The sequence below is a fragment of the Scardinius erythrophthalmus genome (assembly GCF_964197995.2).
Source record: "Scardinius erythrophthalmus genome assembly, chromosome: 17".
NCBI lineage: Eukaryota > Metazoa > Chordata > Actinopteri > Cypriniformes > Leuciscidae > Scardinius > Scardinius erythrophthalmus.
In genome coordinates, this window is record NC_138237.1 from 37,476,609 (window position 1) to 37,491,868 (window position 15,260).

Here is a 15,260-nt window from a genome sequence, read left to right on the forward strand (position 1 = left end):
TAAAGCGCATCCATCCATGATTAAAGTGCTCGAAACGGCTCTGCGGGCGTTATTAAAGGCCTTCTGAAGTTCATGTAAGAAAAACATCCATATTTAAAACTTTATCGACTGAAATAACTAGCTTCCGGCAGACGGTGTGCGAAAGAGTAACACTTGCCCTGACGCACAACATAATGAAGGCAATTGACGCCTCTCGAGGTTCAGGCAAACAGGGCTGGGCAACCGCGTTCATCATTACGTTGTGCGTCAGCTCAAGTGTTACTCTTTCGCACATCCGCCTGCCAGAAGCTAGTTATTTCAGTCGATAAAGTTTAAAATATGGATGTTTTTCTTACACTAACGCATCGCTTCACTTCAGAAGGACTTTATTAACGCCCCGGAGATGCACTTTCATCATGGATGGATGCTCTATTATTGACCAAACAGAAACGGACATTCACTGCCAATATAAAGCTTGGAAGAGCCAGGACATTTTGTGTGTGTAGTGGAGTGGGGTGGGGTGGGGGGGGTAATTTCCTAATGCCCCAAGTATACTTTGAAAGCGTATACCTTGCTCTTGAGCCGTGGTGAAGCTAGAGTCCAGGATTGAAACTGAAGTGGAGTACATTGTGATCTAGCCCTTCTGCTGTTCACGAAGGCAGCGAGTGAGATGCATTGCTGAGGCTTCAAACCCTCCACGTTATTGAAACTGTAGGGCCTGTTGATGAGAGAGAGAGAGAGAGAGAGAGAGAGAGAGAGGTTCAGGTGTACACACCAGCTCATCAGCAAAGACCATTAATGGTTTGACTAATTGGATTTGGTGCAGCGTAGTGTGTGTGTGTCAAGCGTCTGCACGTTGCAGAGTGGTTTTGTCGTGCAAACGCTCTCCCATTAGCACATCCACTCGCTGAGCTCTCTCGACGCGGCCATCAGAGCCCCTGTGTTACCTTGACCTGATCTAAAGCTACGAGTCCGCCCCCCCGCCCCCGCCCCGCCCGCCGTGATGTCACACACCTCACGTTCACTGATCTAATCACTGATTCTGTGCGAAAGCAACTTTGTTGATGTCTGTTGTTTTAATGAATTGGCCTGTAATATCAAGGGATTTTTAACTCTCACACTGTTTAATTAGTGATTTGTTTACAATCTAAGAATAATAGGTTTTGTAAAGACTTAATGCATTAACTCTTTTTCTCCTTTTTCTTGCTTTCTTTCATCCATCTTTTGCTTGTTCGCTCTCTGCTTCCCCCTGTCTTTCATTCTCACTCTCCTCACATTTGTTTGTTTTGTGCTCTCTCTCCTGCTGTTTTTGCCCCCCCCCCATTATTTTTCATCCTTTCACTGTTTTGTTTTCTTCCCCCTCCGTTTTTTTTTTTTTTTTGCTCACTTCATTTTTGTCATCCCTTTGATTTTGAAACAAACCATAGTTTGACCACTGAGCCTGTAGTTTTGCCATGGTTATGGAGGTACAGTGAGTATAACTAACTTATGAATTCCCAGCTTTACCTGAGAAACGAGTTGAAACCTGTATATTATGATCTAGCCTTGAGTGTTCATTAATAAGCCTCTACACAACATTACCAATGTTTCATCGAGAGAGTAGGTTTCATCCTGTTGTGGTTTTGAATGACGATCTGAACCGATAAGAATATTTTATTTGACAGTAAAAAAAAAACTGACAGATGTCAGGACGTTTTATTGGCTGTTAGCTGTACTTTCATCAGAATTTCCAGTGTGGTAAATGTTGGCCGAATCTGAAACTACTTTTGCAAGTCCTGTCGTTATTAGGCCACACGTAGTCGTTCGGTGATGTACAGAGAGGATAATGATGGCGTGTGTGAAACATTATATAACGTCTGGTTAGCCGAAGCACACAGCGTAAAACATAGATGGACAGACTCAAAGTTTTTGTCGATTTAACTCTAACATTGAGCTCTCCTGTCTTTTTCCTCTGTGAAATAGCCCAGTTTTGATTCCTAAACCAGAGCAGGGAACCACGCACATCTCTGCTTGACTCCTGTTTATTTTTCCATTTGTTGTTCAAATGTGTAACTTTGTCTTGGTTTAAATGTAGCTGAAGGTGTCAGGAAGATATTTTCTCTTTGATTCTTCACTGCTTAGTGACTCTGTCTCTGTTGTTAGCAACATGAACCGTGAAGACCGGAATGTGCTCCGTATGAAAGAAAGGGAAAGGAGAAATCAAGAAATCCAGCAGGGAGGAGAGGCCTTTCCAGCTAACTCCCCCCTCTTTCCTGAACCTATTAAAGTTGTAAGTTCATTTTGTTTCTTCTTTTTTTCATTTTATTTATTTATTCATTTATTTTTCGCCCTGTAGACCTCATTTAATCTTGGGTGGTTGTTCCTTTTTGGTTTTCACATTCTCTGATATATTATGCTCCATTAATCCCACTACTGATGAAAGCTTTGTGGCCGTACAGTTGCACAGTGACGGTGATTACAAAATGTATGCACTGTGCTAATTGGTGTATATTAACCAGAGCTTCACAGTTCTGGATAAAATGAGAATCACAGATTTTTCGTTTCAAATAGAGATCTAGATTCTTCCATGATTAAACTAAACAGGTTCTGACAAAATGGTAATTGCTGCAGTCTATTTAAAATGTTTAATTAATGGCCTGTTTAAAATGCATGGTTTGAATGAATGATTCAATGACTCACTCATACAGACTTCACTTGTTTCTGGATGAATCTTTCGAATGAATGATTCAATGACTCCATTTCTTGATGAATCAGCATATCTGACCAAATCTCTTGAGTGAATGATTCAATGACTTACATATTTTGACAGTCACCTGTCGCCACCTACTGGTGTAACGATAAAATCGATATAATTGTTATTTCAAGCATCAAGTTACTTTCTAAAGCTGATTTGCTCTATTTTGATCGCTTCATCTGTGTTTATATCTGAACTATAAACTTTTATCACAGTACTTCTGTGATAATATGAATGATTGCACGACAGAAATAATGATACTGTGGCTGTTTCATACCTATACATGACAACTGCTGTCTCTGGATCGTACTTGTCAAAGGCGAATCCCTGTCATTTAGTAACGAGATCACTCTTTTAACGATTAATCCTGCAGCTCTTCTTAACCTCAACATTAACTCTTATTAAGCTCAATATTAACCGTTAATATTTTGAAAGATTTAGCCTCTTTATAAAATGTAATGATAGCAAAAAAGATGCTTTAATTGCTGTATTTAAACACCGCATGTAGGCTTACTTTATGCAATATTAACTTAATTCATTAAGTATTTTGAATACTGAAAATGTGCTGTATCCAGAGACAACTATCAGTAGCTTTTCTTTATATTTATATATATATATAAATATTATATATTATATATAATCACATCACTAATGGTATTCACATGCTGCTCCTTTGTGCTTGAAGCAATACCATGGTATATGTCCCAAAACCCATGCTTTGTACTGTTTTTATTGGCGTCAGGTTTCATTTGATATTTCAACCCTTATGGTTATTGCAGGGCATTTTATAGGTAAGTACTTGCATTATTAGATGTACTGTTTTGTGAACAGTCTGTTCCTGGCTAGTATAAAATGTCTGTTGGTTAATGGCCGATTAACTTCCCTTCCTAAATATGTGGTAAGTCCTCAGCAAATTGTTGCCCACTTTCTAGTTATACACGGATAAACATTGTGTAGTTTACTCTTCCTGGTGTGAAGTAAAGAACATTCCCAGTTAGGGCTGGTCATTGAGAACCCTTTTTCATTGCCATGCTCAAAGAAATTGCATAATTTTTCATCAGATGATTTAATTTGAGCTGTGAGTTTGCAGTCTGAATTCAGTGTGATGAGAGCGATATGAAATACAGTACGAAGACAATAGCGTTTATTTTGTCTAGTGGTTCAACGGATCACAAAACTCACGGTTCGGATCATATTGCAGTTTTTAAGTCACGGATCGGATAATTTTTCTGATCAGCAAGAAAAAAAATAATATTGTTAAATTAGCAAAGACACACTACTTGCCTAACTAATAAAGTTCAAACATTATTAAAGGCAAGCTAGTGAACAGTCAGTAAAAAATAAGAACAAATACATGAATTGCAAGATAAATACAATATAACAAAGTTTCAAATAAAGTAAGGTCTAACTGTAGTATTCAGTATTAAATGTAAAATAACAAGTTTTTACTGTATGCATTTAATATAGATTAATCTTAGCTGTTTTGTTGTTTAAATAACATTAATGACACAGACAGCTGCAGGTATTTATAGGCTGCTGTCACTTTAAGACCTAAAGCACGGATCCAAGATAAAGATACACATCTGATTTCTTTCTTAACTGTTTATGCTCAATTAAGATCTACCCGGCTGTGTTTACGAGAACACTTGCCGAGATGGGTGTTTTGATTAACTTTTTGGGTGTCAAATTCAGAATGCGTAGTTTGTGCATAAAAATGTCCGTCAAAACCAACACGCGTTGAAGGATGTTCACTAACCCGGTGAAGTTTTACAATCGAGTTGGCGTTTGTTCTCTTAAGCACGCAGTGTGAAGTACTTCACTCAGTTCCCCGATCATTCACATTACATTTCAGCGAGTGAAGAACAGATTCATACTCTAGTGCATTATGCATTAGGGACGTTATCGTCTTCGCCATTTTCTCCCTCTTCTCGGAAAGCGATGACTCGTTCAAAACATCCGGTAGTTTGGTTTTTCCAGGAGATGCATGGTGTCCCTCTGCTTTTCGTAAATACTGCCGTGTATTGTGCACGTTATTTTTTTGACAGACATCAATGTTGTGGTATGGACTTGGTATGGAAAACGGATGGACTGTAAGGTAATAATTGGAGTGACTGATGCACATGAATGCATGTCGTGATAACATGATTTTAGTTTTTTTGGTAATTATAAAACATGCTGGAGATGCTCGAAATGCTTTTTGCGTAGTTCATTAGACTTATTTTACAGAATGACGTTTATTTCCTGGCTTATGTTACTCAGAGATTGTCAAAAATGTTACATTCTTCTATCGCAAGTTCGTTGACTTTTGAAAATCAAGTTCCTTTTTATACCAGAAAAGGATGCATAGTTTTTTTTAATATTATTATTATTATTATTATTGTCTCAACAAAAATCTTGCTTTTTAACCCATGAAAATGCAGGTGCTGTTGTAAATAATAGCGAAAAATCACTTTTCAACACTGTTACCCCTTAGCAGATCTTGACTCATATCTATTTTGTTGTACAACTCACTAGATTTTAATATTTCCAAACCTCCTGAAATTGCCTGGCAAGCACAGTGTCTTTGCTGTGTTGACACACTTCCCTTTGAAACAGGAAGTTTTGGCTTTATTTGTTTTTGTTTTGTAGTGTGTTCTGTTTTATTGGACTAAAGTTAAGTGTAAGATGTGTCTTTTTAAGATTTTTAGTTTTAGTTAAATACTATACATTTTAAACGTGTATGTCTGCTAAATCTGCGTTATTTTTTAGGAAATACACTAGTGTGTGTGTATTTAGGTCTCAAAGCTAGCAGACATGGACTAAAACCCTGCGTTTATCACACAAAAGCTGAAAAGGACAGAGATATTATAGTCACATACATATGTTACTGTAAAGAAGATTACAGTCTCCCTGTCTAATCTTTGCTGCTAACCTGTTTTGCTCAGCATTAAGTGCTTCGTTGTTGGTGAACCTGTCATAGGACGTAAGAAATGCAACCTGTCAGGTAGAGAATACTGCATTTCTTCCCTGAAGGATCCGACTAACGGTGGGAAACCTCACTGTGACATTATCTCGGGTGGGCTAGGACACAACACACCACTTATTTTGGATGACCTCATCGGGTGTAGTAGTGCAAAAAATATTTCACATAATGATCTGAACATTCTGGACAGATCAAGTTACAAAACAAGACGAGGAATATTGAGTCCTGTCTCATGATTCTGCATTGTCTCTAAATCATGATTGATTGTTGCAGGGATCAAACAACAAATGGGGGAACTGCAAAAAAATGTCTCTTACAATGACATTACTAGCTTTACACAAACACAGTGCAACGTGCAAATGATTTATAAATTGTTACTTAAGCCAGGAGTTATGCTTTTCTTTTAACTGAAGCAGAAGCACCTTTTCATTTTCTTCACATTTCAAATCTATACATTTTGATATTTACAAAAAGAAGGGAGGGGGCTGGGATTTATAAAAGATTTAGGCAAAGAAATGAATAATAATTGCTTGTTGAGACTATTATAAATAGAAATTTTTCACAGGAGGAAATGACTATAATGTGCACACATCCAATGCTTTAATCGCTTGTTTTTTTCCTGAATTGTGATCTGGAGATTATGTACTCTTTCAGAAGATGTGTAATAGCGCCCCCTACCGTAAACACGGATAGAGTTAACAATAACTATATAATACCATATGAATTTATTTCTGCTAAAATACCATAGTTAATGTATTTGTACTACAGTAAATCCAAACAAAGAGAGCTGGCAGACTTTGTAGTGGCTCCAGTTCGACAAACAAGGTTGCAAAAAATGTGATTTTTGCTGACGTTCTCATGCTAATCTTAACACTGTCCTTTTTCTCTCAACAGTCCAAGGAAGATAAACTCTCAAGTCGTATCCAGAGCATGCTGGGAAATTACGACGAGATGAAGGAGACCCTCGGTGAACCCCCAATGTCCAAGCTCATTCCCAAAGCCTCCAGCTCGTCCTCGGAAGATAAATCTGGCCAGTACGGTGACCAGCGCGGAGGCACACAGAGTCAGAACAGTAAATGGACTCCGGTTGGCCCGGCTCCTCCTGGCATCTCTTCCACGACCTCCTCCTCCTCCTCCTCCTCCTCCTCGCAGAAGCGTTCATTAGTACAGGGAAGCCGTAGCGGAAAGAAGTCCAGCAAACACGGATCCGAACACAAGTCCCACTCCACCTCCAGCCCGGCCAAGGGCTCCATGAGCTCCGGCTCACACTCGCGCTCTCGCACCAAATCTCCCCGAGACCGAGAAGCCAACTGGGACTCGCCCTCAAGAGTTCATTCCTTCTCCAGCGGACAGCATCCCAGCCAGACCTTCCCGCCCTCACTCACCAAGCCCATGCTCCAGAAACCCACAGCGTATGTGCGGCCCATGGACGGCCTGGAGACGGCCGAGCCCAAGAGCTCCTCGGACTCGTACGGTGGCCAGTCGCACAGCAGTGCCGTAGGAGAAATGAAGCCCAATGGAAAGGCCTCTCTCACCAAGCTCAAGATCCCCACGCACCCGGTCGACGTAAGTCATGCATGCTTTTCTTTCACATCGAACTGTTCGTTTAATTAGGAATCACGTTTTCCTTGATCTTTTAAGATAAAACAGTCAGAGTTTAAAGGTGATATATGATGCCCCCTTTCACAAGATGTAATATAAATCTAAGAATGTGTCTGAAATTTCAGCTCAAAATACCCCATAGATCAGTTATTATAGCTTGTCAAATTCGCCCCTTTTTGGGTGCGAGCAAAAACGTGCTTTTTGTGTGTGTCCCTTTAAATGCAAATGAGCTGCTGCTCCCCGCGCCCATTCAGAAGCAGCCGATCCTTTACACGAGCTTCGGATACAATAACAAAACGCTGATCTCACTCATCCAAAATCTCATAAATAACCAGTAGTGAGTGCAGCCTTACGGAGAGACTCAGGACGAGTTTAACTTTTAGACGCACCTGGACGTTTCTGAGTGGTTAGTGGAGACATTTATGTAGTTGTTGTGGAGTTTTGATTCATCTGTGTCTGGGGGATTTCCATTGAAAATGAAATTAATCCACTGCTCTCTTGTCTCATCTGAGGCTGGGACTATAAATAGTGTTCAGTGCTTGTCTGTGCAGCAACGACAGAACAGTTTCATGCTTTGCTCAAACTTTTGCCATTGCGTTAGAACTGGTTACACTGTTGTCGCTTGCGAAAACCAAATAGCGGCACCGTGAGTGTAAACGTGCAGATTAAGGGCCGGTAATATTATAATAAGATCCTCTTCCTACTTCAGAAGGGAAGCGAAATCTGATCGGCTTATTTTTTGACATGCTTGCAGAGAAAGGCTCACCAAAAGAAAGTTACTGGGTTTTCACTTTTCACGTTTTCTGGGTTGGTAGAAGCACCGGGGACCCGATTATAGCACCTAAACATAGAACCAGTCAGATTTACATGATATGTCACCTTTAAAGGTACATTTTTTTTTATTGTACATACCTTCAAACTGATAACGTACATAATTATTTATTAGGCTGAAATCTGAGGTTTATCATTTTATAAAACTTTTTATATTTGTCAAAACTTGTATTTAAACTGAACAATTGTTTCAATCATACACTGCCCGGCCAAAAAAAAAAAAAAAAAAAAGTAAGTTGCTGTTTGGATTTGAATAGGCATATGCTTAAGAGTCTATGATTGGATCATTATTGCCGCTTTAAAGGGATCGTTCACCCAAAAATGAAGATTAGCCCATGATTTACTCGCCCTCAAGCCATCATATAGCTGTATATGACTTTATTCTTTCAGACGAATACAATCAGAGTTATATTAAAAAATGTCCTGGCTCTTCCAAGCTTTATAATGGCAGGGAATGGCTGTTTCGGTTTTGTCCGTAAAAGTGCATCTATCCATTATAAAAGTGCTCCACACGGCTCTAGGGTTATTAAAGGCCTTCTGAAGCCAAGCGATGCGTTTGTGTAAGAAAAATACCCATATTTATAACTTTATAATCTAAAATAACTAGCTTCCGCCAGACGAATATAACTATTTGTTGTTATACTCTTCGCCAAAACTATACAAAATGGAGTCTTCAAGCAGAGAGGATGATTCTGTGGGTCTCTCTCTTCTTAAATGGGAAATATTTGGTCCATCCTATCCTGAGATTACATAGAGAGGAAGGAGAGTTCGCTGTGGGATTATCCCGAGAGATTCAAAGTTTACCTCAGGATGGCAGTGGCTCAGTTTGATGCTTTGCTAGCGATACTGGAGCCACATTATTAAAAACAAGACCACCAATTACCGTGAACAATTGATCCTAAACAGTTCTTCAGTTTGCCGTTCGCTTGTACGGTGGCTCTGATTGTCAAAACACCTCTCAAAATGCTTGCTAGGGATGCGAAAAACCCAATCCAAATTTTTTTTATGACGGACGAAAGTTTCGGAGGCAAACGTGATTGACACAATGTGAGGTCGTATTTATTTTTTAACGTGCGAAGATTTCGGACTCTGTGTGGATGGATCTTTAGTGTAGCTTTTCATTTCTTAAACATGTAGGAAGAAATGTCATGGCCATATTCTAGGATGACAAAGAATCATCAGCCTCAAATGATGTGTGGAGCTTGAAGAATCACTTTCACACATGAATTGGCAACTCTTTGAGTCCAGACCTGAAATTCACTGAAAGTCTTTGGGTTGTGCTGGAGGAGACTTACCATGAGTACTGGACTCTTGCATTGGCGATACAAGATCTTGACCAGAAATTGATGCACCTCTGATGGAAATATCATCACAACATTTATTTCTGTCAAGAGATGCATCAAATTTTGGTCAGGATCATGTATGCAAGTCTCCGCCAGCACATCCCAAAGACTTTCAGTGAATTTGAATGCATTTGCCTATTTAAATCCTTGTAGTTTTTGCGTTTATTTTATTTTTTTACAGTTTAGCATGTTACCATAGACAACAACATTGCAGTCTAAACCATGTTCAGGTTGAAACTACTAGGAAGATATGAAGGTCAAACTACTATTCCATGTTTTTTTTTGTGTGTATAGGTCTTGTAGGACTTTCTTCTTGCTATCAGTGATATATTATCAATAATCCATGTGTATACTTTACACCATCAGATTATGCATGCAGAAAAGCAGTTGCTCTGCAAGTAACTTGCAATCGTATGTTTCAACCGCAGATGAGCCCAGAAATCTTTACTGCACCCAAGTCAAAACTAGCCTGCAAAAACATCAATGTCTGATGTCGGACAGATGAGCGATGAACACTTGACTGTTTACGATGCCTGTTGAATGATCATACTTTTGGCCTACTTAGCCACTGTTAAGTTATAATAAGCAAGTAGGATAGGTAATAGTATTCTTAAAAATCAGAAGAACTTGCTATAAATACAGAAAGTGTGGAAATCCACTGAACCTTGAGTTGTTTCTGACTGCACTGTAAACCCTAATGCTCAAAATAATTAATTGGTTTGAGTAGGGCAAACTTAAATTAATCAAATTAACTCTTATGAGTATTTATAACTTTCTTTTTTCTTTTGAGGTCACAAAACTGACACGTTTTAAATCATCTGAATTGTTTCATTGTTTTGAGTTTTATGAACTTGTTTCTTTTAATTTAGACAAACTTAAATGAAACTGAAACTGGGGCTTGGATTTGTATTTCCCAGCATGTTTTGCCATGACACTCAACAGGGCGAGTAAATGTTAAAGTTTAAATAAGGTTTTTTGAGGAAGATTAATGTCAAGTTGGAGATTTTAGTAGTGTTTGATGTTTTGCTGTGTTAATTTAGAAGAGTTTCTGTAATGTTTTTTTGTTGTTGAGGATTACCAAAGTTTATTTTGAGAACAGATATATGTTAAATGTTCCATATTGTAGTTATTCAGCAAGTGCTATGCTAATGCCTTCAAAGCATTGTGTTGCCAATTAGCAAGTTAGTATTTATTGAATTGGCTAGTTAAAGCTACTAAAATTAAGTTGAATTCACTTACTCAAATAGTTCAAGTTAATAGTAATTCAATTGTATGAGTACAAAATAAAAATCTGCAAGTTCTGCTTACTAAAACTTTGAATTTCTTAATTTTTTATTTTTTTTATGTAACTGATAATCTAAAATTGAGTTTTGCCAACTAATTTGGGTTTACTGTGTTCCCACAGGTTCTTAACATGAAGCTTTAATATATTTACTAGGGATGCACGATATATCAGTATTGGCTGATATATGTTCAGTTTTAATGTTATCAATATCGGCCCGATAAGAAAATGTGGCTGATATATTGAAGCCGATAAATAATGTATTATTTCCTTCAGCTGAGACACTTTAGATACACACAGTTCAACATGATGGCTTTGAAATGCTTGAAATATGATTGTAATCACTTCAAAAAAGGAAAATACAGTAAAGTTCAACATGCACAGCTCAAGTCTGACATATAAGCTACATAAAATTATAATGAGAACATCATAATTGTGTGTTTGGGACATAGCTTTTAATGGCGAGACTTTTGTTTTTTTAATCAGGCTCTAAAAATGTATATAAAAATTTGGATTTAGATTTATCAGCCAACATATCGGTTATCGGCTTTCAAATATCAAGAATTTTTGTTATCGGCCGAAATTGTCATATCGTTATCGACCCTAAGTTTTAACAAGTAGGCCTATTTATTTAAAGGTTAAAATGTATTACTTCAGGAATGTCTTGAACGTGTTTGTAGAGGTGCACTACATGACATTGTTCAACCTGAACTGCCCTATCCTCGTCATTGAAAGGTCATTGTATGAAAATTACATTTTATAAAGATTTTTGATCTTAAAATAATAGTTCTGGACACAAACAAAACACACACGTTGCAGTCTTGTGCCTCTTGCACCTCCGAATACGATACCCAGAAGGCGCACAAATGTTTGTAAGACATGTCATAAGACACTCCAGATGTGTCCATAAATAACATAATTACACGTGTTGAGACTTTTACGCCTTCAGATTATGTGTGTGTATATCCAGGGAATTAGTTGTGTAAATGTGGCCGTTCGGTTGGATCACACACACACGCTTACAGCATGGAAGGGAAAAATGTAATCAAGCAGTTTTGTTTAGTCAGAAAGAGTTTCATTGCCGCGTTTTGGCTCGCCAGCATCAAACACCGTGGCTTTCTGCCACAGCTAAACATGAACCCTTGAGGAAATGAGGACCTGTTATTAGAATAACCATATTATTAATGAAATAAATCGATTATATGACCCATTTAAAATGACACTGGCTGGAAGCATGTATGGGTTTTACAACTTTATAAGTTACACTTGACTTGTAGTCATAAACAGCCCTGTGTGTTTGATGATCCTTACGTGCTGCTCAAAGATCTGCGTGATTTTGTTCATTCTTGCAGGGTTCAATGGGAGGAGATGCGAGCTGTGTTGATGAAATTTTAAAGGTAAGAACCATTGTATTATTTGCTGTCAATAATAAAAGAACACTGAAAAAATAATGGTGTTATAATTTACTCAACTTAGCTTCATGCTGACAACGGACTAGCAGTGTTTAGTAACATGTTAGCAATGCTTAGGAATATGTTACATGTTAAAACGTGTTAAAAAACATGCTAGCTACGTGTTAAAATATGCTGACAACAAAGTAATAATGCCTTGTAACATGTTAATATGTTTTAACATGGAGCAATGTTAAATGCTAACAACATGCTAACAATGCCTAGCAGTATGTTGAAATGTTGACAATGGACTAGAAGTGTTTAATGTATTAGCAACGCTTAGCAATATGCTACATGTTAACAACATGTTAAAACATGCTGACAACAGACTAGCAGTGCTTAGCAACGCTTAGCAAAATGCTAACTGTTAAAAACATGCTAAAACATGTTAGCAATGCCTAGCAGCATGTTAAACATGCTGAAAACAGATCAACAATACTTGGCGAAACGTTAGAAACATGTAGCAATATGTTAAATGTTAACAACATGCTAACAATGCCTAGCAGTATGTTGAAATGTTGACGACAGACTAGCAGTATTTAGCAGTGCGTGTTGGCAAATGCTTAGATGTATGTTACATGTTAAAATGTGTTAGTATTGCCTGGCAATATGTTAAACTATGGTGACAACAGAATAGTGATGCCTAGCAACACTTCGCAATATGCTAAATGTTAAAACATGCTAACAGTGCATAGCAGCATGTGAAAAAATGCTGACAACAGACTAGCAATGCCTACATGTTATCAACACTAGACAATATGGTTAATGTTAACAAGCTAACAGTGCCTAACAACATGTAGCAATAAATGAAATGCCTAGCCGTGTTTAATAACATGTTAGCAATGCTTAGGAATGTGTTACATGTTAACAGTGTTAAAACATGCTAAAAATGACTAGCTACGTGTTAAAATATGCTGACAACAAACTAATAATGCCTTGTAACATGTTAGCATGTTATAACATGGTGCAATGTTAAATGCTAACAACATGCTAACAATGCCTAGCAGTATGTTGAGATGTTGACAATGGACTAGCAGTGTTTAATATATTAGCAATGATTATCAATATGCTACATGTTAAAACATGCTGACAACAGACTAGCAGTGCTTATCAAAATGCTAACTGTTAAAAACATGCTAGAACATGTTAGCAATGCCTAGCAGCATGTTAAAAATGCTGAAAACAGATCAACAATGCTTGGTAACATGCTAGAAACATGAAGCAATATGTTAAATGTTAACAACATGCTAACAATGCCTAGCAGTATGTTGAAATGTTGACGACAGACTAGCAGTATTTAGCAGTGCGTGTTGGCAAATGCTTAGATGTATGCTACATGTTAAAATGTGTTAGCATTGCCTGGCAATATGTTAAACTATGGTGACTAGTGATGCCTAGCAACACTTCGCAATATGCTAAATGTTAAAAATATGTTAAAACATGCTAACAGTGCATAGCAGCATGTGAAAAAATGCTGACAACAGATTAGCAGTGCCTACAGACATTATCAACACTAGACTATATGGTTAATGTTAACAAGCTAACAGTGCCTAACAACATGTAGCAATAAATGAAATGTTAAAAATGCCTAGCATTATGTTGAAATGTTGACACGCCGTGTTAGTAGCATGTTAGCAATGTGCTACATATTTACAACATTAAAACATGCTAAAAATGACTAGCTATGTGTTCAAATATGCTGACAATGAACTAGCAATATGTTAAATGCTAAAAATGCCATGTTGAAATGCTAACGATGTACTAGCAGTGTTTAGTAACATGTTAGAAACGCTTACAAAATGTTTAAAACATGCAAACAACACCTACCGGTATGGTAAAAAATGCTTGGCGCAACTGAAAACATTCTAATGTGTTTTTTTAGCAGTCTGATGGGATCTAGAATAGTCTTAATATGGTCTGTGTTTTGTGCGTGTTTCTTTTCTTTTTCTTTTTTTACCTTTAAAACTTCAAGATTTCAACCTCAAAGTTTGTCAGCTACCCAGTTTCTCTCGTCACTCTCCCCAAAGATAAGAAAAAGAAAGGAAGCGCAAGACAGTCTGGAAAGCACTTTGAATTAAATGTCAATATTTTTAACACATGGTAAGTCTTGGAAATGTTCGATGTGTAAGTGGTGCTGAGATCGCTGTCCACTGGAGACGCGTTAGAACGAAGGTCCGGCTATAAAAAGGCAGATAGAAGAGATGACGGAGTCAAAGTGCAGAAGGGGAAACTAGTTTTAAAACCAGCTTGATTGAACTGCGTTTTCTTCTCCAGGAAATGACTCAGGTCTGGCCTCCTCCGCTGACAGCCATTCACACGCCCTGCAAGACTGAACCTTCAAAATTCCCTTTCTCCACCTCCAAGGTCAGATATGAAAGGGTCTCTGTGGTCACACACACACCTGCCACACACACTTGGCTCAGTCCATTTTAATCATGTTTGTCGTTCAATGTAGGGCTGTCAAAATGGCTGAATAGCTCAATTTCTTAAATATTAGCAAAAAGCGAATTATACTCCAATTCTGAAGGCAATACTTATTAATGTTAGTGCTATTAATAGTCAAATCTGTGCTGTATTGTCTCCTGTGCCCACAAGAGGGCGCGAGCGAGCGCAATAAGCAAATAAAAGCCAAATCAAGCATTGCATCTTTTATTCAAAAGAAATCTTTTTAAAGTGCATTAACTTTAAAGAAAAATTGTTCTTAAATAAAATATAATTTCCTTAATGTGCATGCAATAGTGCATAAAACTGTGTAAGTGCATCAGTAACCTGAGAAAACACGCTTCAACAGAGCGTAATGAACTACATGAACACCAAATAACATTTGTATTTGACAGCCCTAGTTTAATGCAGAAAGTATGTATTTATATTAGGGCTGTCAAAAGATTAATCGCGATTAATCGCATCCAAAATAAAAGTTTGTGTTTAAATAATATATGTGTGTGTACTGTGTATAATTAAATTTGTATATATAAATACACACACATGCTTGTATATATTTAAGAAAAATGTGTAATTTATATATAAAAAATATATATATTTTTTTATATATATGCAAATATTTCTTAAATATATA

The 15,260-nt window shown here is 37.6% G+C and overlaps 1 protein-coding gene across 6 annotated transcripts in view; it reads left to right on the plus strand.

The window, feature by feature from the left end:
• Positions 1–15,260, plus strand: part of aff4 (AF4/FMR2 family, member 4) — a 60,636-nt gene that overhangs the window by 20,602 nt on the left and 24,774 nt on the right. For 4 of the 6 annotated variants that reach the window (XM_081389934.1, XM_081389935.1, XM_081389932.1 and 1 more), the window contains 4 exons: positions 2,122–2,248; positions 6,570–7,241; positions 12,086–12,130; positions 14,459–14,548. In XM_081389934.1, the coding sequence (XP_081246060.1) occupies positions 2,126–2,248; positions 6,570–7,241; positions 12,086–12,130; positions 14,459–14,548 (930 nt within the window). In that variant the 5' untranslated portion in view covers positions 2,122–2,125. The remainder of the gene's footprint in view (positions 1–2,121; positions 2,249–6,569; positions 7,242–12,085; positions 12,131–14,458; positions 14,549–15,260) is intronic. The other 2 variants (XM_081389936.1, XM_081389937.1) reach the window with 1 other exon arrangement.